General features: G+C 43.0%; 1 protein-coding gene across 2 annotated transcripts in view; it reads left to right on the forward strand.

Moving 5' to 3' along the window:
- The window catches only part of ift80 (intraflagellar transport 80 homolog (Chlamydomonas)), a 201,988-nt gene that overhangs the window by 124,338 nt on the left and 50,607 nt on the right, over window positions 1-27,043 (forward strand). Inside the window, exons 9-10 of one of the 2 annotated variants that reach the window (XM_072915026.1) lie at window positions 15,236-15,415; window positions 25,612-25,730. In XM_072915026.1, the coding sequence (XP_072771127.1) occupies window positions 15,236-15,415; window positions 25,612-25,730 (299 nt within the window). The remainder of the gene's footprint in view (window positions 1-15,235; window positions 15,416-25,611; window positions 25,731-27,043) is intronic. The other variant, XM_072915027.1, reaches the window with a different exon arrangement.

Below are 27,043 nucleotides of genomic sequence, written 5' to 3' on the forward strand. Positions count from 1 at the left end.
CTCTACAACATTGATACCTGTGATGTGGCATATATGTTTGCAATGAGACTTAGACTTCCTCTTACATCCATTTTCTACCGCTTGTCCGCTTGAATGTACTTTAATATTATGTCTTTTCTAAACTATAGATCACACCGGCATAAAATCGCACCCACTAAATTTGAGAAGAAAAACATTTTTTACATATATTAGTCGCACTGGACTATAAACTGCAGATATATACCTTGTGAAATGAGTTTTTTTTTACACAGACAGATTTTATAAATGTTTATTTACATACCTTAATTGTTTCCAAACGGTGTCTGTAACACAGCAGTAAAACGGCTGATCAAACAAAACAGAAGTCATCCTCATGGACACACTAGCTGCGGAAGACTCGGTAAATCCACAGTGACGTTTTGGTGAATTTACTGAGACATTTGTGAAACTAAAACAATACAAAAAGAATGCCATTGTAAGTTAATAATGCTAACATACACTCGTTAACATGTTAGCATATTATTTATTGCTAACGACGCACGCTTGATTACAGTATGATTGCCGTACTTGCCAACCCTCCCGGATTTTCCGGGAGACTCCCGAAATTCAGGGCCTCTCCCGAAAACCTCCCGGGACAAATTTTCTCCCGAAAAACTCCCGAAATTCAGGCGGACCTGAGTGACGTGTTGATAACACACAACAACAGTGTCTACCGTAAAGCAGTTCGTCTGCCGTAAACAGCAATGTTGTGACACTTTTAAACAGGACAATACTGCCATCTACTGTACATGCATATGTGACCCACCCATAATGTGTCACATTTTTGTGTTGATTTATTTATTTTATTTTGTGGTTTGAATTCGTTTTTGGAGCTGTCATTACACATTTATCATTATTCACATTGGTCAGTAGGGGGCAGTAGGGCGTTTCTTCCCAATTGAATGTTATCGCCTGCAGACCGGAAGTGTCTTGTCATTCTGATGAGCGCGACCAGTCTGTGAACAATTGAAACGTCCTGTGTGCTTTTTCCTCCTGCATAACAGGTTAGTTTTGGTGAATCAACTCACTGAATAATATCCATGTGATCTTTATAAGTTTAAGTACACATTCTGATGGTGGAGCCTAACTCTAAAGTGTTTGTGAGTTGTAGTTTGTAAATGGACACTGAAATTCAAGTATTTATTTTATTTATATATATATATATATATATATATATATATATATATATATATATATATATATATATATATATATATATATATATATATATTCCTATGAGGAAGCAATGCCTGGGGAGTCTGTGGTGGGCTCTCCTATTTCTGGGGCTGAGGTTGCTGAGGTAGTTAAAAAGCTCCTCGGTGGCAAGGCCCCGGGTTTAGATGAGATCCGCCCGGAGTTCCTTAAGGCTCTGGATGCTGTGGGGCTGTCTTGGTTGACAAGACTCTGCAGCATCGCGTGGACATCGGGGGCGGTACCACTGGATTGGCAGACCGGGGTGGTGGTTCCTCTCTTTAAGAAGGGGAACCGGAGGGTGTGTTCTAACTATCGTGGGATCACACTCCTCAGCCTTCCCGGTAAGGTCTATTCAGGTGTACTGGAGAGGAGGCTACGCTGGATAGTCGAACCTCGGATTCAGGAGGAACAGTGTGGTTTTCGTCCTGGTCGTGGAACTGTGGACCAGCTCTATACTCTCGGCAGGGTCCTTGAGGGTGCATGGGAGTTTGCCCAACCAGTCTACATGTGTTTTGTGGACTTGGAGAAGGCATTCGACCGTGTCCCTCGGGAAGTCCTGTGGGGAGTGCTCAGAGTGTACGGGGTATCGGACTGTCTGATTGTGGCAGTCCGCTCCCTGTATGATCAGTGCCAGAGCTTGGTCCGCATTGCCGGTAGTAAGTCGGACACGTTTCCAGTGAGGGTTGGACTCCGCCAAGGCTGCCCTTTGTCACCCATTCTGTTCATAACTTTTATGGACAGAATTTCTAGGCGCAGTCATGGCGTTGAGGGGATCTGGTTTGGTGGCTGTAGGATTAGGTCTCTGCTTTTTGCAGATGATGTGGTCCTGATGGCTTCATCTGGCCAGGATCTTCAGCTCTCACTGGATCGGTTCGCAGCTGAGTGTGAAGCGACTGGGATGAGAATCAGCACCTCCAAGTCCGAGTCCATGGTTCTCGCCCGGAAAAGGGTGGAGTGCCATCTCCGGGTTGGGGAGGAGATCTTGCCCCAAGTGGAGGAGTTCAAGTACCTCGGAGTCTTGTTCACGAGTGGGGGAAGAGCGGATCGTGAGATCGACAGGCGGATCGGTGCGGCGTCTTCAGTAATGCGGACGCTGTATCGATCCGTTGTGGTGAAGAAGGAGCTGAGCCGGAAGGCAAAGCTCTCAATTTACCGGTCGATCTACGTTCCCATCCTCACCTATGGTCATGAGCTTTGGGTTATGACCGAAAGGACAAGATCACGGGTACAAGCGGCCGAAATGAGTTTCCTCCGCCGGGTGGCGGGGCTCTCCCTTAGAGATAGGGTGAGAAGCTCTGCCATCCGGGAGGAGCTCAAAGTAAAGCCGCTGCTCCTCCACATCGAGAGGAGCCAGATGAGGTGGTTCGGGCATCTGGTCAGGATGCCACCCGAACGCCTCCCTAGGGAGGTGTTTAGGGCACGTCCGACCGGTAGGAGGCCGCGGGGAAGACCCAGGACACGTTGGGAAGACTATGTCTCCCGGCTGGCCTGGGAACGCCTCGGGGTCCCACAGGAAGAGCTGGACGAAGTGGCTGGGGAGAGGGAAGTCTGGGCTTCCCTGCTTAGGCTGCTGCCCCCGCGACCTGACCTCGGATAAGCGGAAGAAGATGGATGGATGGATGGATGGATATATATATATATATATATATATAGCTAGAATTCACTGAAAGTCAAGTATTTCTTATATATATATATATATATATATATCTTAACCACACCCCCCGACCACGCCCCCGCCCCCACCCCCCGAAATCGGAGGTCTCAAGGTTGGCAAGTATGATGATTGCACATACAAATATGTGTGAAAACACTCCGACAGACATCACACATAGAACGGTTTAGTAAGTATAAACAGTTTTTGTTATATTGTAAAAGTTACAAACGTTGCCTGGTGTGATAAATGAAGAATCCATACGAGTAGAAACGCTATGGACTACTGGAAGACGGAACGACACTTGCACTTCCAAGTTCAAAGCACCAAACGGAAGGAAATACTGTAGCCGTTCACTCGTCCAGAAGGTGGCGCCATAGCATAAAATATGTTGGGAAAACTCTGCTCTAGAGTAAGCAATCTATTCAGTTTGCTTTAGTTTCAATCTACAGTAATCTAAATTGAGTAGATTTTTTTTCTTCATTAAGATAATGCTATGGTTTTAAATAGTTACATGGTTGTGTACTGTATAATATTTAGTTTTCACAAGTAAGAACTGAATAATGACGTTCTCTTCACATTATAATTGTTGACTCTGGGGTAAAGTGTGGATTTGTGGATAATGCCCAGTTCAGTCATCCAATGCTAGTTCTCAATCAGATGTGGTTGTGAACAAAGTCTGTAGCTATTCTTATCCTCGTAGTCAACCCCATTTTGAGTAGAGGGGTCACTGCAAGCTGACGTTTACAAGGCTTCATAATCCCTCAAAGATTGATGAAACTCCGTTCAAAGCCGCCTCCCCAAAACAACTGGTTTTGTTTATAGTCCAACTCCTGCTTAGTCTTGCACCTTACAGAATCAGTTTGGGCTTAAAAGAGAAGCTCGGTGTCAGCGTTTTCATGCGCGCTGTCTGTTTATGGCCAGATACTTGTATATATGTCTAGTGTCTATTACATTCACACATGTGTGTTGTGTTTATTGTGTGTGAGGATTTACGCTCTGTACCTGCACTGCCAGGTCCGGTCCTGCACACACAGCCGCAGGCAAACTGAAGCCAGCTGGCTTTGCTGGGAGTTGTCCAGCTGTTGTGATTTATGTAAAGCTCCTCTACTTTTGGCTCACAATCGCACAAGGCTAAGCTAATAAGTAATGTAGCGCTTAATTAGCCTATCCACACATCCTTTTGGTCTCATCTGAAGAGATAGTTTCTATTTATTTTGTTTACTTTCATCAAGGGTGATAGTTTTCAACAATTGCATAACTTTCTTGTTTAATATTGCATGAATCTTAATGATGTATTAAAGCTGGAGTACTCGAATCTTGTGTCACCAGGCAGGATTTAACCTGTACATCCCGCCCCCCATGTGGCGCACCTGGCTGATAGTCCCTCCCAGTCTCCTCCTCTCTGGAAGTGCATGAAATGGCGCACAAGAGCTGTAGGTGCACACGCATAGGTTGTTGACCATAGACGTCTTATAAGAAGACTGCTGTGATGCAAGAAATTGGGCCGCCACAAAAGTGTAAACATTGTATTTCCATGGCATATTGCATTGTAACTAGTTCCACAGCAGTTTCTATCCTGTTCTTACCTTATCTCATTGATCTCATCTCATACTGTATGTGTGTTGATGTGTGCGTACTAGAGATGCGCGGATATGCAATTATTTCATCCGCAACCGCATCAGAAAGTCGTCAACCATCCGCCATCCACCCGATGTAACATTTGATCAGACCTGCACCCGCCCGCCATCCGCCCGCACCCGCCCGTTGTTATATATCTAATATAGACGATGCAAGGCATTAGTGAGGCATACCTGCCAACTACTCCGGTTTTCCCGTAATTCGTACGGTTTTCATCAACCTATTCCGGGTTACGGTTGCAGTGATAAAAAATACGGTTTTTCATTAATTTAAAAAAAAAAAGGGTGAAAACTACGCGAATTGCACCTTGTGCAGACAAGATTTTTCGATCGGACACGGAGGAATTAGCGATGTAAAAGACCATGTTGGGACAAAAAAACACAAGTCTAATGCCGTTGCTAGCGATACAAGTGGAAAACTTTCAACGTTTTTCGTCGCCCAAACAGATTCTTTGGATGTGATAAATGCCGAAGTTTTATTTACGGAGGCAATAATTGAGCATGGACTTCCAATCGCACTGGCTGATCACATGGGACAGTTAAATGTTTGTAATGCAACCTTTAAAAATCATTACGCGGTGATCGCGGTCCCAAAAATAAACTTTTCTTGCATGATAATGTCCAGAAAAACTCGCTTTATATTACTATAGAGTCCTTTTAACGAATGAGTTTGATGGTTTATCACAAACCTTAAATGAAAGAAGTCCTTTGTTCTCCTGCACCATGCATGCGCTTTGGCCTTGCTTCGTGTTTGGTGCGCAATCCTGTCGGCTGTATTTCACAGCAGTCTTTGACAACTTGAAGTGGCATACAAAATTTAAAACAAAGGGGTTATAGGAACAATCACTTTCAGTGTTTTATGCCACTTCAAGTAAACTTATAAAGTTACCATATCATTTTTGCAGTATGATCAATCTGATAGAATAAATTTGGATTTTAGCCACAAAAAGGTAATGACACCAATGTTATCTATTGGAATTGTTTAGTACTGTTAAAAGTGTTTATACTATTTATGCTTTCAAGTCCAAGTTGAAGAAATCTTGTTAAATGTTGACAGCATAACTACCAAAATACAGAAGTATGTCCTTCATATTTTTGCAGTGCTATTTCTGTTGAAAAGTTCAAATGATTACATTAGAGATGTGATGTGCCACTTTTCAAGTGTCTGATGGCTTAAATTAATTTTCATTAATTTTTCATATTTTGAATTCTTTTGAAAGGCTTACAAAAAAACTACATTTGAATTGTAATTCCATGCTATTGACAGGACTATTAATTTTAATGAAGTTAGTTTACCATGTTTACAGTATGATAATTGTGATAGAAATGTGAATTTTAGGCACAGAATATTTTTTACAATTGAACAAGGCAGTAGATTATACAAGCTTGGACAGAAAGTTAATAATGACACCAATTTTTTTTTTAATGGAATTGTTTAGTACTGTTTTACCATTTGTTTACTGTAAAAAGTGTTTATACTGTTTATACTTTCAATCAACAAATTGAAGTCTTGTGAAAGGTTGACGGGATAACTGGCATTAACTGTCAAAATAATTTCAAACTATTGAAGTTAGCTTACAGAATAAACATGTCAATCAACCCATATGATTTTTGCTGTAATATTTTTGTTTTGAAAAGTCACTGTGACTGATAGAAAAGTAATGGTTTTAGCAACATTTTAACCTGTCTGAATGCTAATAATCATTTTGCGTCGGGGGGCGAAGCCCTGAACCCTCCACCAGGACTTTGTCCTGGACCTACCGGGGCCTGCGGCCCTTGGACCCTGGCTACTAGGTTTTTCTGATTTCAAAAGTTGGCAGGTATGGTGAGGTTATAAAGCTTTTGCCTGTTAAAGAAATGAGACTGATCCAATGCAGGACAGACATTCGCGTGCCACGCTGTCACGACCCAGACGCACACCAGTGCGCAATCATATGGGAGCCGCGCTGAGCGCCCCTCCAAGCGCGTCTCGCTGCCGGCGACGGCCGGGTATGGGCCCGACGCTCCAGCGCCATCCATTTTCAGGGCTAGTTGATTCGGCAGGTGGGTTGTTACACACTCCTTAGTGGGTTCCGACTTCCATGGCCACCGTCCTGCTCTCTATATCAACCAGTGTGAGCCCCACCCCTTTCGTGAGCGCACTGTGCGCGGAGTGACCCCTGTTACCAGCTTACCTGCTGCGCGTGACGCCGGCCGCGGCGAAGGCGGACGAGGCGGGGTGTCGGTGCGGTGGGCGCGGTGGTGACCCTGGACGTGCGTCGGGCCCTTCTCGCGGATCGCCTCAGCTACGGCTCCCGGTGGGGCCCTCTTGGGGGAAGGGGCCTCGGTCCCGGACCCCGGCCAGGCGTCCCTTCTCCGCTCCGTAAAAGTGTCCATCTCTTTTTTTTTTTTCTTCTGTTGTGGCATATGCTGCAGGTGCCTGCTCGTTTTTCGTATGTGGGTAACAACATTTAACTATGTATATATATTTCCGAATTGGTTTAACTGCCACCCGCCTGAATCTATTTAAAATCAAATAGTTTTTTATTTCAACCACCCGACCCGACCCGCGGATAAAATCTAATTTTTTTTAATTTCATCCGCCCGATCCGCGGATAATCCGCGGACTCCGCGGTTGTGCCCGCAAACCGCGCATCTCTAGTAGGTACCTCATGCAACCCCATACTTGCCAACCCTCTCGGATTTTCCGGGAGACTCCCGAAATTCAGCGCCTCTCCCGAAAACCTCCCGGGACAAATTTTCTCCCGAAAACCTCCCGAAATTCAGGCGGACCTGATTGACGTGTTGACAACACACAACAACAGTTGCCGTAAACAGTAATGTTGTGACACTTTTAAACAGGACAATACTGCCATCTACTGTACATGCATATGTGACCCACCCATAATGTGTCACATTTTTGTGTTGATTTATTTAGTTTATTTTGTGGTTTGAATTCGTTTTTGGAGCTGTCATTACACATTTATCAGTATTCACATTGGTCAGTAGGGGGCAGTAGGGCGTTTCTTCCCAATTGAATACTATCGCCTGCAGACCGGAAGTGTCTTGTCATTCTGATGAGCGCGACCAGTCTGTGAACAATTGAAACGTCCTGTGTGCTTTTTCCTCCTGTATAACAGGTTAGTTTTGGTGAATCAACTCACTGAATAATATCCATGTGATCTTTATAAGTTTAAGTACACATTCTGATGGTGGAGCCTAACTCTAAAGTGTTTGTGAGTTGTAGTTTGTAAATGAACACTGAAATTCAAGTATTTATTTTATTTGTATATATATATATATATATATATATATATATATATATATATATATATATATATTAGAGATGCGCGGTTTGCGGGCACAACCGCGGAGTCCGCGGATTATCCGCGAATCGGGCGGATGAAATTTTAAAAAATTAGATTTTATCAGCGGGTCAGGTCGGGTCGGGTCGGGCGATTGAAATTAAAAAAAATTAGATTTTAAATAGATTCAGGCGGGTGGCAGTTAAACCAATTCGGAAATATGATGTAGCGGCTAGCTACGGGGTGTTAGCCAATGGCTTTGGCTGGGGGGCGGGACTTCCGGGCAAGTTAGGGAAGTGACGTTGTTGACAGGAAGTGTTAGTTCGAGTTTTGCCGGGAAAGAGGGGAGACGCACATTGGAGCTGTTGTGTGGTTACATTGCATCTTATTACAATAAATACGAGACAAACGAATAAGTCTATGAGCCTACGTTCCTGGGAACATTACAATATATACATAGTTAAATGTTGTTACCCACATACGAAAAACGAGCAGGCACCTGCTGCATATGCCACAACAGAAGAAAAAAAAAAAAGAGATGGACACTTTTACGGAGCGGAGAAGGCCCCCGACGCCTCGCCGGACAGCGTGGCACGCGAATGTCTGTGCTGCGTTGGATCAGTCTCCTTTCTTTAACAGGCAAAAGCTTTATAACCTCACTAATGCCTTGCATCGTCTATATTAGATATATAATAACGGGCGGGTGCGGGCGGATGGCGGGCGGATGCAGTTCTGATCAAATGTTACATCGGGTGGATTGCGGATGGTTGACGACTTTCTGATGCGGTTGCGGATGAAATAATTGCCTATCCGCGCATCTCTAATATATATATATATATATATATATATATATATATATATATATATAGCTAGAATTCACTGAAAGTCAAGTATTTCTTATATATATATATATATATATATATATATATATCTTAACCACGCCCCCAACCACGCCCCCCGTCACACCCCCGACCACGCCCCCGTCCCCCACCCCCCACCTCCCGAAATCGGAGGTCTCAAGGTTGGCAAGTATGTGCAACCCTGCTTAAAAAAAATCACTTGACAAAAAGTATGAATAAGGTAGCTAACTGCAGTGGACGCAACAGATTGCCGTGTTTGCAATGACGTTATAACCACAGACATCTTATAAGTAGACGCAGCATTGGCTGCTGTGACACGAGCAATTTGGCCGCCATCTTGAAGTGGTGATGAGGAGCCGGCGAGCAGCCTAAACCATACTTGCCAACCCTCCCGGATTTTCCGGGAGACTCCCGAAATTCAGCGCCTCTCCCGAAAACCTCCCCGGACAAATTTTCTCCCGAAATTCAGGCGGAGCTGGAAGCCACGCCCCCTCCAGCTCCATGCGGACCTGAGTGACGTGTCAATAGCCTGTATTCACGTCCGCTTTCCCACAATATAAACAGCGTGCCTGCCCAAACACGTTATAACTGTAGAATGATCGAGGGCGAGTTCTTGGTTTCTTATGTGGGTTTATTGTTAGGCAGTTTCATTAACGTCCTCCCAGCGCGGTAACAACACACAACAACAGCAGTCATGTTTTATTCTACCGTAAAGCAGTTGGTCTCCCGTAAACAGCAATGTTGTTGTAATATATTGAGTTGGAGGCAATAACCAGGCGAGGTGATGAAGTACGTCTCTTTACTGTAGACTTCAGAACAGACTCAACACACTTGACGTCAGGTGCGCAACACCACGTAAATCGTTGGCCAACCAAAAAGTAACCCCAGTACGCTATAGCCAACATTCACCAGGAGATGGCAACAGACAAACATAGATCACTCTATAACATTCCTCCCCTTTTAGAAATGTAGAAGTTACTTTAAATAAATAAACAACCCAACCAAAAAATGCAGCAGCTCAATTAAAAAACTGTACTTAAGCCACATTCTTTTTTTTCTTTTTTTTTTTAGTACTGAACTCTTAACCCTCATTTGTAAAAAAATAACATGCTTATTATACAAACAGTATTTGTACACCTTTAACACAGATTTTTATACTGTCTTCAGAGATTCCGTTTTTTTGGTGGTACTCGAAACCTTTCTGGGTACCTGCGAAAGGGTGTTCAGCATGGTTAGAAAAATAGTGACAGAGAATAGAACAAGGATGGACAAATCAACCCTTAACTCAACAATGAGTAGATGAGTGTTGTGTGTGTGTATATGTGTAAATAAATGAACACTGAAATTCAAGTATTTATTTTATTTATATATATATATATATATATATATATATATATATATATATATATGTATGAAATACTTGGTGAATTCTAGCTGTAAATATACTCCTCCCCTCTTAGCCCCGCCCCCAACCACGCCCCCCACCCCCCACCTCCCGAAATCGGAGGTCTCAAGGTTGGCAAGTATGAAGTCATGTGACTCGAGTCCACACCTCTGCTAATTAGGAGTCTTTGTTTGTTTACTTACTACTAAAAGACAAGTTGTCTAGTATGTTCACTATTTTATTTAAGGACTAAATTGCAATAATAAACATATGTTTCATGTACCATAAGATTTTTTGTTAAAATAAAGCCAACAATGACATTTTTTGCGGTCCCCTTTATTTAGCAAAGTACCGAAAAGTATGGAAATAATTTTGGTACCGGGACAACACTACCATTAATCCCTCTTCCTATTTCTTATAAGTCAGAGTTTTGTTCCACACAAACACATCCTTCAAATGGACATTAAAGAGTCGCACATTTTTTACTACTCATATTGAGTTGTCATTTTTTCTGGCGCGCACTCAATCTTGAAACTTCTCGTTGCACACATGCACATAAGAGACACGTGTGCACACAGTCATGCAGGAGTAAAACAGCTCAATGTGTTAAAGGCATTAGGTAAGTGTGAATCCAGCAGTGCTCCTGCTTGACGGGTATCACATGTCCTGCTTCATTACAATCTGCTGTATGCATTCAGCTGCATGCATCAAGTACCCCAGTCCCACCTCCTGCATGCATCAAGTACCCCAGTCCCACCTCCTGCATGCATCAAGTACCCCAGTCCCACCTCCTGCCCTCCCTTACCTGCATGCATCAAGTACCCCAGTCCCACCTCCTGCCCTCCCTTACCTGCATGCATCAAGTACCCCAGTCCCACCTCCTGCCCTCCCTTACCTGCATGCATCAAGTACCCTAGTCCCACCTCCTGCCCTCCCTTACCTGCATGCATCAAGTACCCTAGTCCCACCTCCTGCCCTCCCTTACCTGCATGCATCAAGTACCCCAGTCCCACCTCCTGCCCTCCCTTACCTGCATGCATCAAGTACCCCAGTCCCACCTCCTGCCCTCCCTTACCTGCATGCATCAAGTACCCTAGTCCCACCTCCTGCCCTCCCTTACCTGCATGCATCAAGTACCCTAGTCCCACCTCCTGCCCTCCCTTACCTGCATGCATCAAGTACCCCAGTCCCACCTCCTGCCCTCCCTTACCTGCATGCATCAAGTACCCCAGTCCCACCTCCTGCCCTCCCTTACCTGCATGCATCAAGTACCCCAGTCCCACCTCCTGCCCTCCCTCACCTGCATGCATCAAGGACCCCAGTCCCACCTCCTGCATGCATCAAGTACCCCAGTCCCACCTCCGACCCTCCCTCAGGTGCTCTAACACCGACTGGGACATCTAAAGACGTTAGCTGCAGAATAAATGACGTCTCTCATTAAGGTTGAAGCTCGTGAGCCTCCTCAAATACGTGGCCACTCGTGTAGTAAATATAAAAAACAGCCCCTGCCGCCATGAGTGAGGACGGCTGGAGTTGTAGGAAAAAGGAGGGGAGAGCAATTAAATGCCGTTCAATTGAAGTCGAACAAACTGTCTCTTGTCCACAGGGCAGTGCAGCTCTTATTTTTTTCAGCAACTATTTTGGGTCCTCGATATGACATTAACTACTTGGAAGTGGAGGCCCCGTACTTGTGTACTGAGGAGATGAAAGCACCTAACCTGTTACCTTCTAGTCACCATTGGAGCCTTCAAAGTCCTTTTAAACAACTTCAAAACTCTCCAACGTTTTATATACACACTGCAAGTATAATGTAGTGACAGACACCTTCATAACAATATGCAATATGTACAATATACACACATAATAGTGTGAGAGTCCAGTCCATAGTAGATCTAACATAATAGTGTGAGTCCAGTCCATAGTGGATCTAACATAATAGTGTGAGTCCAGTCCATAGTGGATCTAACATAATAGTGTGAGAGTCCAGTCCATAGTGGATCTAACATAATAGTGTGAGTCCAGTCCATAGTGGATCTAACATAATAGTGTGAGAGTCCAGTCCATAGTGGATCTAACATAATAGTGTGAGAGGTCAGTCCATAGTGGGTCTAACATAATAGTGTGAGAGTCCAGTCCATAGTGGATCTAACATAATAGTGTGAGAGTCCAGTCCATAGTGGATCTAACATAATAGTGAGAGTCCAGTCCATAGTGGATCTAACATAATAGTGTGAGAGTCCAGTCCATAGTAGATCTAACATAATAGCGTGAGAGTCCAGTCCATTGTGGATCTAACATAATAGTGTGAGTCCAGTCCATAGTGGATCTAACATAATAGTGTGAGACTCCAGTCCATAGTGGATCTAACATGATAGTGTGAGAGTCCAGTCCATAGTGGATCTAACATAATAGTGTGAGAGTCCAGTCCATAGTGGATCTAACATAATAGTGTGAAAGTCCAGTCCATAGTGGATCTAACATAATAGTGAGAGTCCAGTCCATAGTGGATCTAACATAATAGTGTGAGAGTCCAGTCCATAGTGGATATAACATAATAGTGTGAGAGTCCAGTCCATAGTGGATCTAACATAATAGTGTGAGAGTCCAGTCCATAGTGGATCTAACATAATAGTGTGAGAGTCCAGTCCATAGTGGATCTAACATAATAGTGTGAGAGTTCAGTCCATAGTGGATCTAACATAATAGTGAGAGTCCAGTCCATAGTGGATCTAACATAATAGTGTGAGAGTCCAGTCCATAGTGGATCTAACATAATAGTGTGAGTCCAGTCCATAGTGGATTTAACATAATAGTGTGAGAGTCCAGTCCATAGTGGATCTAACATAATATTGTGAGAGTCCAGTCCATAGTGGATCTAACATAATAGTATGAGAGTCCAGTCCATAGTGGATCTAACATAATAGTGAGAGTCCAGTCCATAGTGGATCTAACATAATAGTGTGAGAGTCCAGTCCATAGTGGATCTAACATAATATTGTGAGAGTCCAGTCCATAGTGGATCTAACATAATAGTATGAGAGTCCAGTCCATAGTGGATCTAACATAATAGTGTGAGAGTCCAGTCCATAGTGGATCTAACATAATAGTGTGAGAGTCCAGTCCATAGTGGATCTAACATAATAGTGTGAAAGTCCAGTCCATAGTGGATCTAACATAATAGTGTGAGAGTCCAGTCCATAGTGGATCTAACATAATAGTGTGAGAGGTCAGTCCATAGTGGGTCTAACATAATAGTGTGAGAGTCCAGTCCATAGTGGATCTAACGTAATAGTGTGAGAGTCCAGTCCATAGTGGATCTAACATAATAGTGTGAGAGTCCAGTCCATAGTGGATCTAACATAATAGTGTGAGAGTCCAGTCCATAGTGGATCTAACATAATAGTGTGAAAGTCCAGTCCATAGTGGATCTAACATAATAGTGTGAGAGTCCAGTCCATAGTGGATCTAACATAATAGTGTGAGAGTCCAGTCCATAGTGGATCTAACATAATAGTGTGAGAGTCCAGTCCATAGTGGATCTAACATAATAGTGTGAGAGGTCAGTCCATAGTGAGTCTAACATAATAGTGTGAGAGTCCAGTCCATAGTGGATCTAACATAATAGTGAGTGTCCAGTCCATAGTGGATCTAACATAATAGTGAGAGTCCAGTCCAAGGTAGATCTAACATAATAGTGAGAGTCCAGTCCATAGTGGATCTAACATAATAGTGAGTGTCCAGTCCATAGTGGATCTAACATAATAGTGTGAGAGTCCAGTCCATAGTGGATCTAGTTAATAGTGTGAGAGTCCAGTCCAAAGTGGATCTAACATAATAATGTGAGAGTCCAGTCCATAGTGGATCTAACATAATAGTGGGAGTCCAGTCCAAAGTGGATCTAACATAATAGTGAGAGTCCAGTCCATAGTGGATCTAACATAATAGTGAGTGTCCAGTCCATAGTGGATCTAACATAATAGTGAGAGTCCAGTCCATAGTGGATCTAACATAATAGTGAGTGTCCAGTCCATAGTGGATCTAACATAATAGTGAGAGTCCAGTCCATAGTGGATCTAACATAATAGTGAGAGTCCAGTCCAAAGTGGATCTAACATAATAGTAAGAGTCCAGTCCATAGTGGATCTAACATAATAGTGAGAGTCCAGTCCATAGTGGGGTTTGCAGGAGATCATCTTGAGTGGAGACAGGTCAGCAGCACAGAGACGTCCCCAACTGATGCACAGATGAGTGGTCCACCCTGGGTCCCGACTTTGGACAGCTAGCGCTTCATCTGTGGTCACCGAATCTGTGCCGAGCAGAGCAGAAAAGAAACGGCAGATCAACTGGTCTAAAAGGGGGGTCTATTTAAAGGCTAGAGTATACAAATGAGTTTTAAGATGGGACTTAAATGCTTCTACTGAGGTAGCATCTCTAACTGTTACCGGGAGGGCATTCCATAGTACTGGAGCCCCAATAGAAAACGCTCTATAGCCCGCAGACTTTTTTGGGGGTTCTGGGAATCACTGATAAGCCGGAGTTCTTTGAACGCAGATTTCTTGCCGGGACATATGGTACAATATGGTCTTTATATGTGCAGGTGAACAATATGCCATGATTCTAGTGGCACTCTTCTATTTTGGAAAAGTGTTTTGGCATAATTGCAGTCTTTGAACAACCGACACAACGCAACTAAAAATCAAATCCTTATTATTGTCGTGCTTGGTGGAGGTAACACTAATGCAATTTAAAATAAAAGCTAAGAATCGTGGATTTCAGTTTGGTTTGGGATCAGTTTGCTTAGCTATTTAAAGTACATTAAGGCTGTCTGTTTTAGTCATGTGACACCTCTATCTAACTTACTATCCCTGTCTCAGGTTGGACCACTAAATCCTTTCCAAGGTTTTGTTGGTCAGACCCCTGGTTGCATCTTTCATCCTCCTCCTCCCTGCATGTGTGATGAATGAGGATAGCAGAGCACATGTTTACGAGCGCCACTGCTGGGCTTGGCAGGACCAAGAGCTCCTTAAATGTCTCACAGTTCATCACAGCTCTCTGATTGACTGACTAGACATTCTTTTCTAGCACACTTCACATTCTGCCTTGCCTCTTCTAGTCGCTTCCAAGCACTCCCGGAAAGAGAAACACTTCTTAAGGTTGTCATGAGATGCCCGTCAGTGACACTGATGTTCCATCTCCACTTTCAGTGGTCCTATGCTTTGGAGAAACCCAACACGGGCAGCGTGTTCAGCCTCGCCTGGTCGGCCGACGGCACGCAGGTGGCCGGGGCTTGTGGGAATGGCCATGTCATCTTTGCCAACGTGGTGGAGCAACACTGGGAGTGGAACAACTTCATGATCACTTTAACCAAGAGGAAAACCATGCAGGTAGTGACACTAACACCCACACCTGTCAACAGACACTTAACCCTTGTGTAATGTTCACGTTGTTGTTACTCAGCCAGCGTTTGTGGGTCTGATGGACCCGATGCATTTTGTGGCTTTTAATGCCTCACAATCAAACACTTTATGTTAAAATACTGAACAGATGTTTACCTTATCCCAATAAACACTATTATGTTAGATCCACTATGGACTGGACTGTCACACTATTATGTTAGATCCACTATGGACTGGACTCTCACACTATTATGTTGGATCCACTATGGACTGGACTCTCACACTATTATGTTAGATCCACTATGGACTGGACTCTCACACTATTATGTTCGATCCACTATGGACTGGACTCTCACTATTATGTTAGATCCACTATGGACTGGACTCTCACTATTATGTTAGATCCACTATGGACTGGACTCTCACACTATTATGTTAGATCCACTATGGACTGGACTCTCACACTATTATGTTAGATCCACTATGGACTGGACTCTCACTATTATGTTAGATCCACTATGGACTGGACTCTCACTATTATGTTAGATCCACTATGGACTGGACTCTCACTATTATGTTAGATCCACTATGGACTGGACTCTCACTATTATGTTAGATCCACTATGGACTGGACTCTCACTATTATGTTAGATCCACTATGGACTGGACTCTCTCACTATTATGTTAGATCCACTATGGACTGGACTCTCACTATTATGTTAGATCCACTATGGACTGGACTCTCACACTATTATGTTAGAGCCACTATGGACTGGACTCTCACTATTATGTTAGATCCACTATGGACTGGACTCTCACACTATTATGTTCGATCCACTATGGACTGGACTCTCACTATTATGTTAGATCCACTATGGACTGGACTCTCACACTATTATGTTCGATCCACTATGGACTGGACTCTCACTATTATGTTAGATCCACTATGGACTGGACTCTCACACTATTATGTTAGATCCACTATGGACTGGACTCTCACACTATTATGTTAGATCCACTATGGACTGGACTCTCACACTATTATGTTAGATCCACTATGGACTGGACTCTCACTATTATGTTAGATCCACTATGGACTGGACTCTCACACTATTATGTTAGATCCACTATGGACTGGACTCTCACTATTATGTTAGATCCACTATGGACTGGACTCTCACTATTATGTTAGATCCACTATGGACTGGACTCTCACTATTATGTTAGATCCACTATGGACTGGACTCTCACACTATTATGTTAGATCCACTATGGACTGGACTCTCACACTATTATGTTGGATCCACTATGGACTGGACTCTCACACTATTATGTTAGATCCACTATGGACTGGACTCTCACTATTATGTTAGATCCACTATGGACTGGACTCTCACTATTATGTTAGATCCACTATGGACTGGACTCTCACACTATTATGTTAGATCCACTATGGACTGGACTCTCACACTATTATGTTAGATCCACTATGGACTGGACTCTCACTATTATGTTAGATCCACTATGGACTGGACTCTCACACTATTATGTTAGATCCACTATGGACTGGACTCTCACACTATTATGTTAGATCCACTATGGACTAGACTCTCACACTATTATGTTAGATCCACTATGGACTGGACTGTCACACTATTATGTTAGATCCACTATGGACTGGACTCTCACACTATTATGTTAGATCCACTATGGACTGGACTCTCACACTATTATGTTAGATCCACTATGGACTGGACTCTCACACTATTATGTTCGATCCACTATGGACTGGACTCTCACTACTATGTTAGATCCACTATGGACTGGACTCTCACACTATTATGTTAGATCCACTATGGACTGGACTCTCACACTATTATGTTAGATCCACTATGGACTGGACTCTCACTATTATGTTAGATCCACTATGGACTGGACTCTCACACTATTATGTTAGATCCACTATGGACTGGACTCTCACACTATTATGTTAGATCCACTATGGACTGGACTCTCACACTATTATGTTGGATCCACTATGGACTGGACTCTCACACTATTATGTTAGATCCACTATGGACTGGACTCGCACTATTATGTTAGATCCACTATGGACTGGACTCTCACACTATTATGTTAGATCCACTATGGACTGGACTCTCACACTATTATGTTAGATCCACTATGGACTGGACTCTCACACTATTATGTTGGATCCACTATGGACTGGACTCTCACTATTGTGTTAGATCCACTATGGACTGGACTCTCACACTATTATGTTAGATCCACTATGGACTGGACTCTCACACTATTATGTTAGATCCACTATGGACTGGACTCTCACACTATTATGTTAGATCCACTATGGACTGGACTGTCACACTATTATGTTAGATCCACTATGGACTGGACTCTCACACTATTATGTTAGATCCACTATGGACTGGACTCTCACACTATTATGTTAGATCCACTATGGACTGGACTCTCACTATTATGTTAGATCCACTATGGACTGGACTCTCACACTATTATGTTAGATCCACTATGGACTGGACTCTCACACTATGAACTAGATCCACTATGGACTGGACTCTCACAATATTATGTTAGATCCACTATGGACTGGACTCTCACACTATTATGTTAGATCCACTATGGACTGGACTCTCACACTATTATGTTAGATCCACTATGGACTGGACTCTCACACTATTATGTTAGATCCACTATGGACTGGACTCTCACACTATTATGTTAGATCCACTATGGACTGGACTCACACTATTATGTTAGATCCACTATGGACTGGACTCTCACACTATTATGTTAGATCCACTATGGACTGGACTCTCACACTATTATGTTAGATCCACTATGGACTGGACTCTCACACTATTATGTTAGATCCACTATGGACTGGACTCTCACACTATTATGTTAGATCCACTATGGACTGGACTCTCACACTATTATGTTAGATCCACTATGGACTGGACTCTCTCACTATTATGTTAGATCCACTATGGACTGGACTCTCACACTATTATGTTAGATCCACTATGGACTGGACTCTCACACTATTATGTTAGATCCACTATGGACTGGACTCTCACACTATTATGTTAGATCCACTATGGACTGGACTCACACTATTATGTTAGATCCACTATGGACTGGACTCTCACACTATTATGTTAGATCCACTATGGACTGGACTCTCACACTATTATGTTAGATCCACTATGGACTGGACTCTCACACTATTATGTTAGATCCACTATGGACTGGACTCTCACACTATTATGTTAGATCCACTATGGACTGGACTCTCTCACTATTATGTTAGATCCACTATGGACTGGACTCTCACTATTATGTTAGATCCACTATGGACTGGACTCTCACACTATTATGTTAGATCCACTATGGACTGGACTCTCACACTATTATGTTAGATCCACTATGGACTGGACTCTCACACTATTATGTTAGATCCACTATGGACTGGACTCACACTATTATGTTAGATCCACTATGGACTGGACTCTCACACTATTATGTTAGATCCACTATGGACTGGACTCTCACACTATTATGTTAGATCCACTATGGACTGGACTCTCACACTATTATGTTAGATCCACTATGGACTGGACTCTCACACTATTATGTTAGATCCACTATGGACTGGACTCTCTCACTATTATGTTAGATCCACTATGGACTGGACTCTCACTATTATGTTAGATCCACTATGGACTGGACTCTCTCACTATTATGTTAGATCCACTATGGACTGGACTCTCACACTATTATGTTAGATCCACTATGGACTGGACTCTCACACTATTATGTTAGATCCACTATGGACTGGACTCTCACACTATTATGTTAGATCCACTATGGACTGGACTCTCACACTATTATGTTAGATCCACTATGGACTGGACTCTCACACTATTATGTATATTAATTGTATCATTTTTCTTTTAATAAAAAATGAAAACGGGTCCCACAGACCCGAACACCACACAAGGGTTAAAGATCTAAAGTGATAGCTGTATCCAAAATTCAAAAATCCAATCCTTCCTTGTTCAAGAAGGATGATGTCAGAACACAGATCAGTACTGTATCTAGGGTTGCAAAGGGGTGGAAAGTTTCCGGTAAATTTCCGGAAATTTACCACGGGAAATTTACCTCGGGAAGTTTGGAAATATTGACAATTTTTTGATTATTCAAAGTTGGACACCGTCCATGGGAATTAATGGAAATATATGGGAATGGATGGGGAATTACAAACCCCGTTTCCATATGAGTTGGGAAATTGTGTTAGATGTAAATATAAACTGAATACAATGATTTGCAAATCCTTTTCAACCCATATTCAGTTGAATATGCTACAAAGACAACATATTTGATGTTCAAACTCATAAACATTTTTTTTGTGTGCAAATAATCATTAACTGACGTGCCAAAGTAGTTGGGAAAGGGCATGTTCACCACTGTGTTACATGGCCTTTCCTTTTAACAACACTCAGTAAAGGTTTGGGAACTGAGGAGACACATTTTTGAAGCTTCTCAGGTGGAATTCTTTCCCATTCTTGCTTGATGTACAGCTTAAGTTGTTCAACAGTCCGGGGGTCTCCCTTGTGATATTTTAGGCTTCATAATGCGCCACACATTTTCAATGGGAGACAAGTCTGGACTACAGGCAGGCCAGTCTAGTACCCGCACTCTTTTACTATGAAGCCACGTTGATGTAACACATGGCTTGGCATTGTCTTGCTGAAATAAGCAGGGGTGTCCATGGTTAACGTTTCTTGGATGGCAACATATGTTGCTCCAAAACCTGTATGTACCTTTCAGCATTAATGGTGCCTTCACAGATGTGTAAGTTACCCATGTCTTGGGCACTAATACACCCCCATACCATCACACATGCTGCCTTTTACACTTTGCGCATATAACAATGCGGATGGTTCTTTTCCTCTTTGGTCCGGAGGACACGACGTCCACAGTTTCCAAAAACAATTTGAAAAGTGGACTCGTCAGACCACAGAACACTTTTCCACTTTGTATCAGTCCATCTTAGATGAGATCAGGCCCAGCGAAGCCGACGGCGTTTCCGGGTGTTGTTGATAAACGGTTTTCGCCTTGCATAGGAGAGTTTTAACTTGCACTTACAGATGTAGCGACCAACTGTAGTTACTGACAGTGGGTTTCTGAAGTGTTCCTGAGCCCATGTGGTGATATCCTTTACACACTGATGTCGCTTGTTGATGCAGTACAGCCTGAGGGATCGAAGGTCACGGGCTTAGCTGCTTACGTGCAGTGATTTCTCCAGATCCTCTGAACCCTTTGATGATATTACGGAGCGTAGATGGTGAAATCCCTAAATTCCTTGCAATAGCTGGTTGAGAAAGGTTTTTCTTAAACTGTTCAACAATTTGCTCACGCATTTGTTGACAAAGTGGTGACCCTCGCCCCATCCTTGTTTGTGAATGACTGAGCATTTCATGGAATCTACTTTTATACCCAATCATGGCACCCACCTGTTCCCAATTAGCCTGCACACCTGTGGGATGTTCCAAATAAGTGTTTGATGAGCATTCCTCAACTTTATCAGTATTTATTGCCACCTTTCCCAACTTCTTTGTCACGTGTTGCTGGCATCAAATTCTAAAGTTAATGATTATTTGCAAAAAAAAAAATGTTTATGAGTTTGAACATCAAATATGTTGTCTTTGTAGCATATTCAACTGAATATGGGTTGAAAATGATTTGCAAATCATTGTATTCCGTTTATATTTACATCTAACACAATTTCCCAATTCATATGGAAACGGGGTTTGTACAATAATGAAAAAAAATTAGCATCACGGCTGGGGCTGAGGTTGCTGAGGTAGTTAAAAAGCTCCTCGGTGGCAAGGCCCCGGGGGTGGATGAGATCCGCCCGGAGTTCCTTAAGGCTCTGGATGCTGTGGGGCTGTCTTGGTTGACAAGACTCTGCAGCATCGCGTGGACATCGGGGGCGGTACCTCTGGATTGGCAGACCGGGGTGGTGGTTCCTCTCTTTAAGAAGGGGAACCGGAGGGTGTGTTCTAACTATCGTGGGATCACACTCCTCAGCCTTCCCGGTAAGGTCTATTCAGGTGTACTGGAGAGGAGGCTACGCCGGATAGTCGAACCTCGGATTCAGGAGGAACAGTGTGGTTTTCGTCCTGGTCGTGGAACTGTGGACCAGCTCTATACTCTCGGCAGGGTCCTTGAGGGTGCATGGGAGTTTGCCCAACCAGTCTACATGTGCTTTGTGGACTTGGAGAAGGCATTCGACCGTGTCCCTCGGGAAGTCCTGTGGGGAGTGCTCAGGGAGTATGGGGTATCGGACTGTCTGATTGTGGCAGTCCGCTCCCTGTATGATCAGTGTCAGAGCTTGGTCCGCATTGCCGGCAGTAAGTCGGACACGTTTCCAGTGAGGGTTGGACTCCGCCAATGCTGCCCTTTGTCACCGATTCTGTTCTGAACTTTTATGGACAGAATTTCTAGGCGCAGTCAAGGCGTTGAGGGGATCCGGTTTGGTGGCTGCAGGATTAGGTCTCTGCTTTTTGCAGATGATGTGGTCCTGATGGCTTCATCTGGCCAGGATCTTCAGCTCTCGCTGGATCGGTTCGCAGCCGAGTGTGAAGCGACTGGGATGAGAATCAGCACCTCCAAGTCCGAGTCCATGGTTCTCGCCCGGAAAAGGGTGGAGTGCCATCTCCGGGTTGGGGAGGAGACCCTGCCCCAAGTGGAGGAGTTCAAGTACCTCGGAGTCTTGTTCACGAGTGAGGGAAGAGTGGATCGTGAGATGGACAGGCGGATCGGTGCGGCGTCTTCAGTAATGCGGACGCTGTATCGATCCGTTGTGGTGAAGAAGGAGCTGAGCCGGAAGGCAAAGCTCTCAATTTACCGGTCGATCTACGTTCCCATCCTCACCTATGGTCATGAGCTTTGGGTTATGACCGAAAGGACAAGATCACGGGTACAAGCGGCCGAAATGAGTTTCCTCCGCCGAGTGGCGGGGCTCTCCCTTAGAGATAGGGTGAGAAGCTCTGTCATCCGGGGGGAGCTCAAAGTAAAGCCGCTTCTCCTCCACATGGAGAGGAGCCAGATGAGGTGGTTCGGGCATTTGGTCAGGATGCCGGGAGGTGTTTAGGGCACGTCCGTCCGGTAGGAGGCCACGGGGAAGACCCAGGACACGTTGGGAAGACTATGTCTCCCGGCTGGCCTGGGAACGCCTCGGGGTCCCCCGGGAGGAGCTGGACGAAGTGGCTGGGGAGAGGGAAGTCTGGGCTTCCCTGCTTAGGCTGCTGCCCCCGCGACCCGACCTCGGATAAGCGGAAGAAGATGGATGGATGGATGGCTAACGAAGAAATATTTTGGGTTCATTATGAGACTGTGGTGGTACATTAACCTAGCTAGCTAGAGATATTGGCCCCAAAATCATTGAACAAGTAGAGGAACAGCTAGCTAGCTTGAGTCTACAGTCATACAGTAACAATTACACCTCTATTACACTTAAATACCATAGATCAAATATATTTACCCCAGTAATATCATTAACACTTACCTGACTAGATGAAGTCCTTGGGCTCAAATACTAGTGTGGCCTCAATAGCCCTGATGTAGTGTGTAGCATGCTGGGAATTATCTGGCCATGTGATGGAAGAATGCATACCTGCCAACTACTCCGGTTTTCCCGTAATTAGTACGGTTTTCATCAACCTATTCCGGGTTACGGTTGCAGTGATAAAAAATACGGTTTTTCATTAATTAAAAAAAAATATTAAAAAAAAAGTTTTATTCACGAAATCGCGTAACAACAATGACAATCGACACTGCTTCCCGTAACTTCCTATCGAGCCATTCCGAATGCCATGCGCGAGGCTATTTATAGCACCGCTGCCAAGCACGAGGCACCAGTTGCCATTGTTTCCAAACGAGCGAACGATCATGGAATCAGCCGGAGAAAAATCGCAAACGAGTCTTAAACCGAAAAGAAAACTGCAGTCATTCCGTGAAGAATATTCAAAAGCCTATCCGGGAATAATTATCCGTTCCAAAAAGGGTGAAAACTACGCGAATTGCACCTTGTGCAGACAAGATTTTTCGATCGGACACGGAGGAATTAGCGATGTAAAAGACCACGTTGGGACAAAAAAACACAAGTCTAATGCCGTTGCTAGCGATACAAGTGGAAAACTTTCAACGTTTTTCGTCGCAAAGGAGCAGCTCAAGAAAGCGAAGAGGTGCACCATGGACAATAACAAAGCTGTGTCACAATGATTGACTGTGATGTGACCATGGAAGATGTGATGTGCTGCATTTACAACTGTCTTGATTGCTAAAATTCATTTTCATTATTTCTTCTTCAATTCTTTTGAAAGGCTTACAGAAAACTGCAATTGAATTGTAGTTCCATGCTAATGATGCTATTGAATTACATTTTAAACATTTAAACTTATCATAAAGTTACCATATCATTTTTGCAGTATGATCAATCTGATAGAATACATTTGGATTTTAGCCACAAAAAGGTAATGACACCAATGTTATCTATTGGAATTGTTTAGTACTGTTATACTGTTAAAAGTGTTGATACTATTTATGCTTTCAAGTCCAAGTTGAAGAAATCTTGTTAAATGTTGACAGCATAACTACCAAAATACAGAAGTATGTCCTTAATATTTTTGCAGTGCTATTTCTGTTGAAAAGTTAAAATGATTACATTAGAGATGTGATGTGCCACTTTTCAAGTGTCTGATGGCTTCAATTAATTTGCATTAATTTTTCATATTTTGAATTCTTTTGAAAGGCTTACAAAAAAACTACATTTGAATTGTAATTCCATGCTATTGACAGGACTATTAATTTTAATGAAGTTAGCTTACCATGTTTACAGTATGATAATTGTGATAGAAATGTGAATTTTAGGCACAGAATATTTTATACAATTGAACAAGGCAGTAGATTATACAAGCTTGGACAGAAAGTTAATAATGACACCAATTTTTTTTTAAATGGAATTGTTTAGTACTGTTTTACCATTTGTTTACTGTAAAAAGTGTTTATACTTTCAATGAACAAATTGAAGTCTTGTGAAAGGTTGACAGGATAACTGGCATTAACTGTCAAAATAATTTCAAACTATTGAAGTTAGCTTACAGAATAAACATGTCAATCAACCCATATGATTTTTGCTGTAATATTTTTGTTTTGAAAAGTCACTGTGACTGATAGAAAAGTGATGGTTTTAGCAACATTTTAACCTGTCTGAATGCTAATAATCATTTTGCGTCGGGGGGCGAAGCCTGAACCCCCCACCAGGACTTTGTCCTGGACCTACCGGGGCCTGCGGCCCCTGGACCCCGGCTACTAGGTTTTTCTGATTTCAAAAGTTGGCAGGTATGAGAATGCACTGCACATGTGATGGAGGAATGCACAGTGTAGGGTTGAAATTCTACTGAATTTTCATTAAATCAGCTTGTTTTAGCTAATAATCATGCTGCAAGATCTAGCATGTTGCATTCAATGTTTATTCCCATTCATTTCCCTTTAATTCCCATGGAAAGTTTCCAACTTTGAATATTCCCGGAATTTTGCAACCCTAATCTTCATAAAGGCGAAACTTTATTCAGTTGGTTTGAAGGAAGGTCATTATCATATCACATCATTAGAAACGAGCATGCATTTTTTTTCTTCAGCCTTGCAGGCACTTTTTTATGCGGGCCTCCTCCACCTTTCCTCCCGCTTTAAACAAGCACATCTGCCAGCGGTTTGTGAATCACAGCTAAATTTACCGCCTCGCAGTCAAATGTTTTTTTTTCCCATTAATTCCTGCTTGTGTTGCTTGTAAATTTGGCTCTGCTGGAAGGGGGGGGGCAGAGGAGGAAGATTTGTAAAGCTGTAAAAATAACCCCACCTTTCACCTGGCGCTGGAAAAGGCCCTTTCATTCATTCAGCTGCTAGGTAAGTATTTATGTACGGCACGTGCACACACTCATTCCTAACAGCTTCTTTTCTGACCACCTTATGTATGCTTGGTGTATTTGATATACTGCTTCCTGGGTTTATAAATAAAAAAAAGGTTTCGTATACCTGATCTTTCATGTGTCATTTTGTGTGTTTTTTTTCCACAGGTGAGGAATGTGATGAACGACGCAGTGGACGTGTTGGAATTCAGGGATCGAGTCATCAAAGCCTCCTTGGCTTTCGGGCACCTGGTAGTCGCCACATCCCTGCAGTGCTACATCTACAAGTAAGTACCTTTATCCCCAGCGGAACCATTTTTCTCTTATTTCCTCCACAAGGAGCTGGAATATAGTGTTTCTCCGCCATGACGCAACATAAGCCTCCTTATATGGAAATCAATTCACGCAAGATGTCCTACCAGTAAGTTGCTCCTCATCTTCAAAGGGGCTTTACTTGATAAGAAAGTAAAGCACATTGTGTGCAAAAATACAAAAAAGTAACAATATTGTATTTACATGACTTTGCCTGGTGCAGTCATTCTCAAACTAGTGGTACTCGAGCGTCATCTAGTGCAGTGTTTTACTTAAACCAAGAATAAACAAAAGGCGAGTGCCGCTAAGAAAAGGCATTGACGCTTAGGGAAGGCTGTGCAAAACGAAACTAAAACTGAACTGGCTGCAAAGTAAACAAAACCTGAATGCTGGACGACAGCAAAGACTTACAGCGTGAATAATGGGTTGTTGTTAAGTGTCCGTACTGTCCAGAGCAGGGGTGCTCACACTTTTTCTGCAGGCGAGCTACTTTTCAATTGATCAAGTCGTGGGGATCTACCTCATTCATATATATCATTTATATTTACCTATTGTCATGTCTGTGTAATCATGTTTTGTTTTAAGTCATGTTTTGTTTAGTTATAGGACTCTTTAGTTTCTGTCTTTTCACTCCCTTGTCTTGTTTCCATGATTACCCCATTAGTTTCACCTGTTCCACGTTTGGACTCATTGTGCACTCTTGATTGTCACCATAGCAACCCATTAGTTTTCACCTGTCACGTCACGCACCTGTTTCACATTTTGAGTCACGCACCTGCTTTCACTAATCATGTCCATAGTATTTAAGTTCATTCTTTTCAGATTGTCGTTCTGACGACCTCCCCACATTTATGCTCTGTCCATTCTTTCCATGTCCATTCTTCATGCATCTATTTTTGTCCAAGCCAAGTAAGTTTTTGTTCCATGTTTATAGTCCTTTTGGTTTCATAGTTTGTTCTCCGCCATTGTGCGTGTTTTTCGTTTGTACTTTTTTGCTATAGTCTTTTGGTTTCATAGTTTATTCTCCGCCACTGTGCGCGCTTTTCGTTTCATGTACCTTCATTCCCGTCTCGCCCGTGCCAACTTTCCGTTGCATCCCGGAAAAGCAGACACCCAAGACCAAGTCATGACACTTATTTATGAAATATATGTTTTTGTTAATAAGTTAAAGGTGTTTAATGATAATGCAAGCATGTTTAACACATATAGTTAATATTGTTAATAAATTAAAGGTGTTTAATGATAATACAAGCATGTTTAACACATATAGTTAATATTGTTAATAAAT

This window comes from Nerophis lumbriciformis, linkage group LG17 (assembly GCF_033978685.3).
Source record: "Nerophis lumbriciformis linkage group LG17, RoL_Nlum_v2.1, whole genome shotgun sequence".
Taxonomy (NCBI): Eukaryota; Metazoa; Chordata; class Actinopteri; order Syngnathiformes; family Syngnathidae; genus Nerophis; species Nerophis lumbriciformis.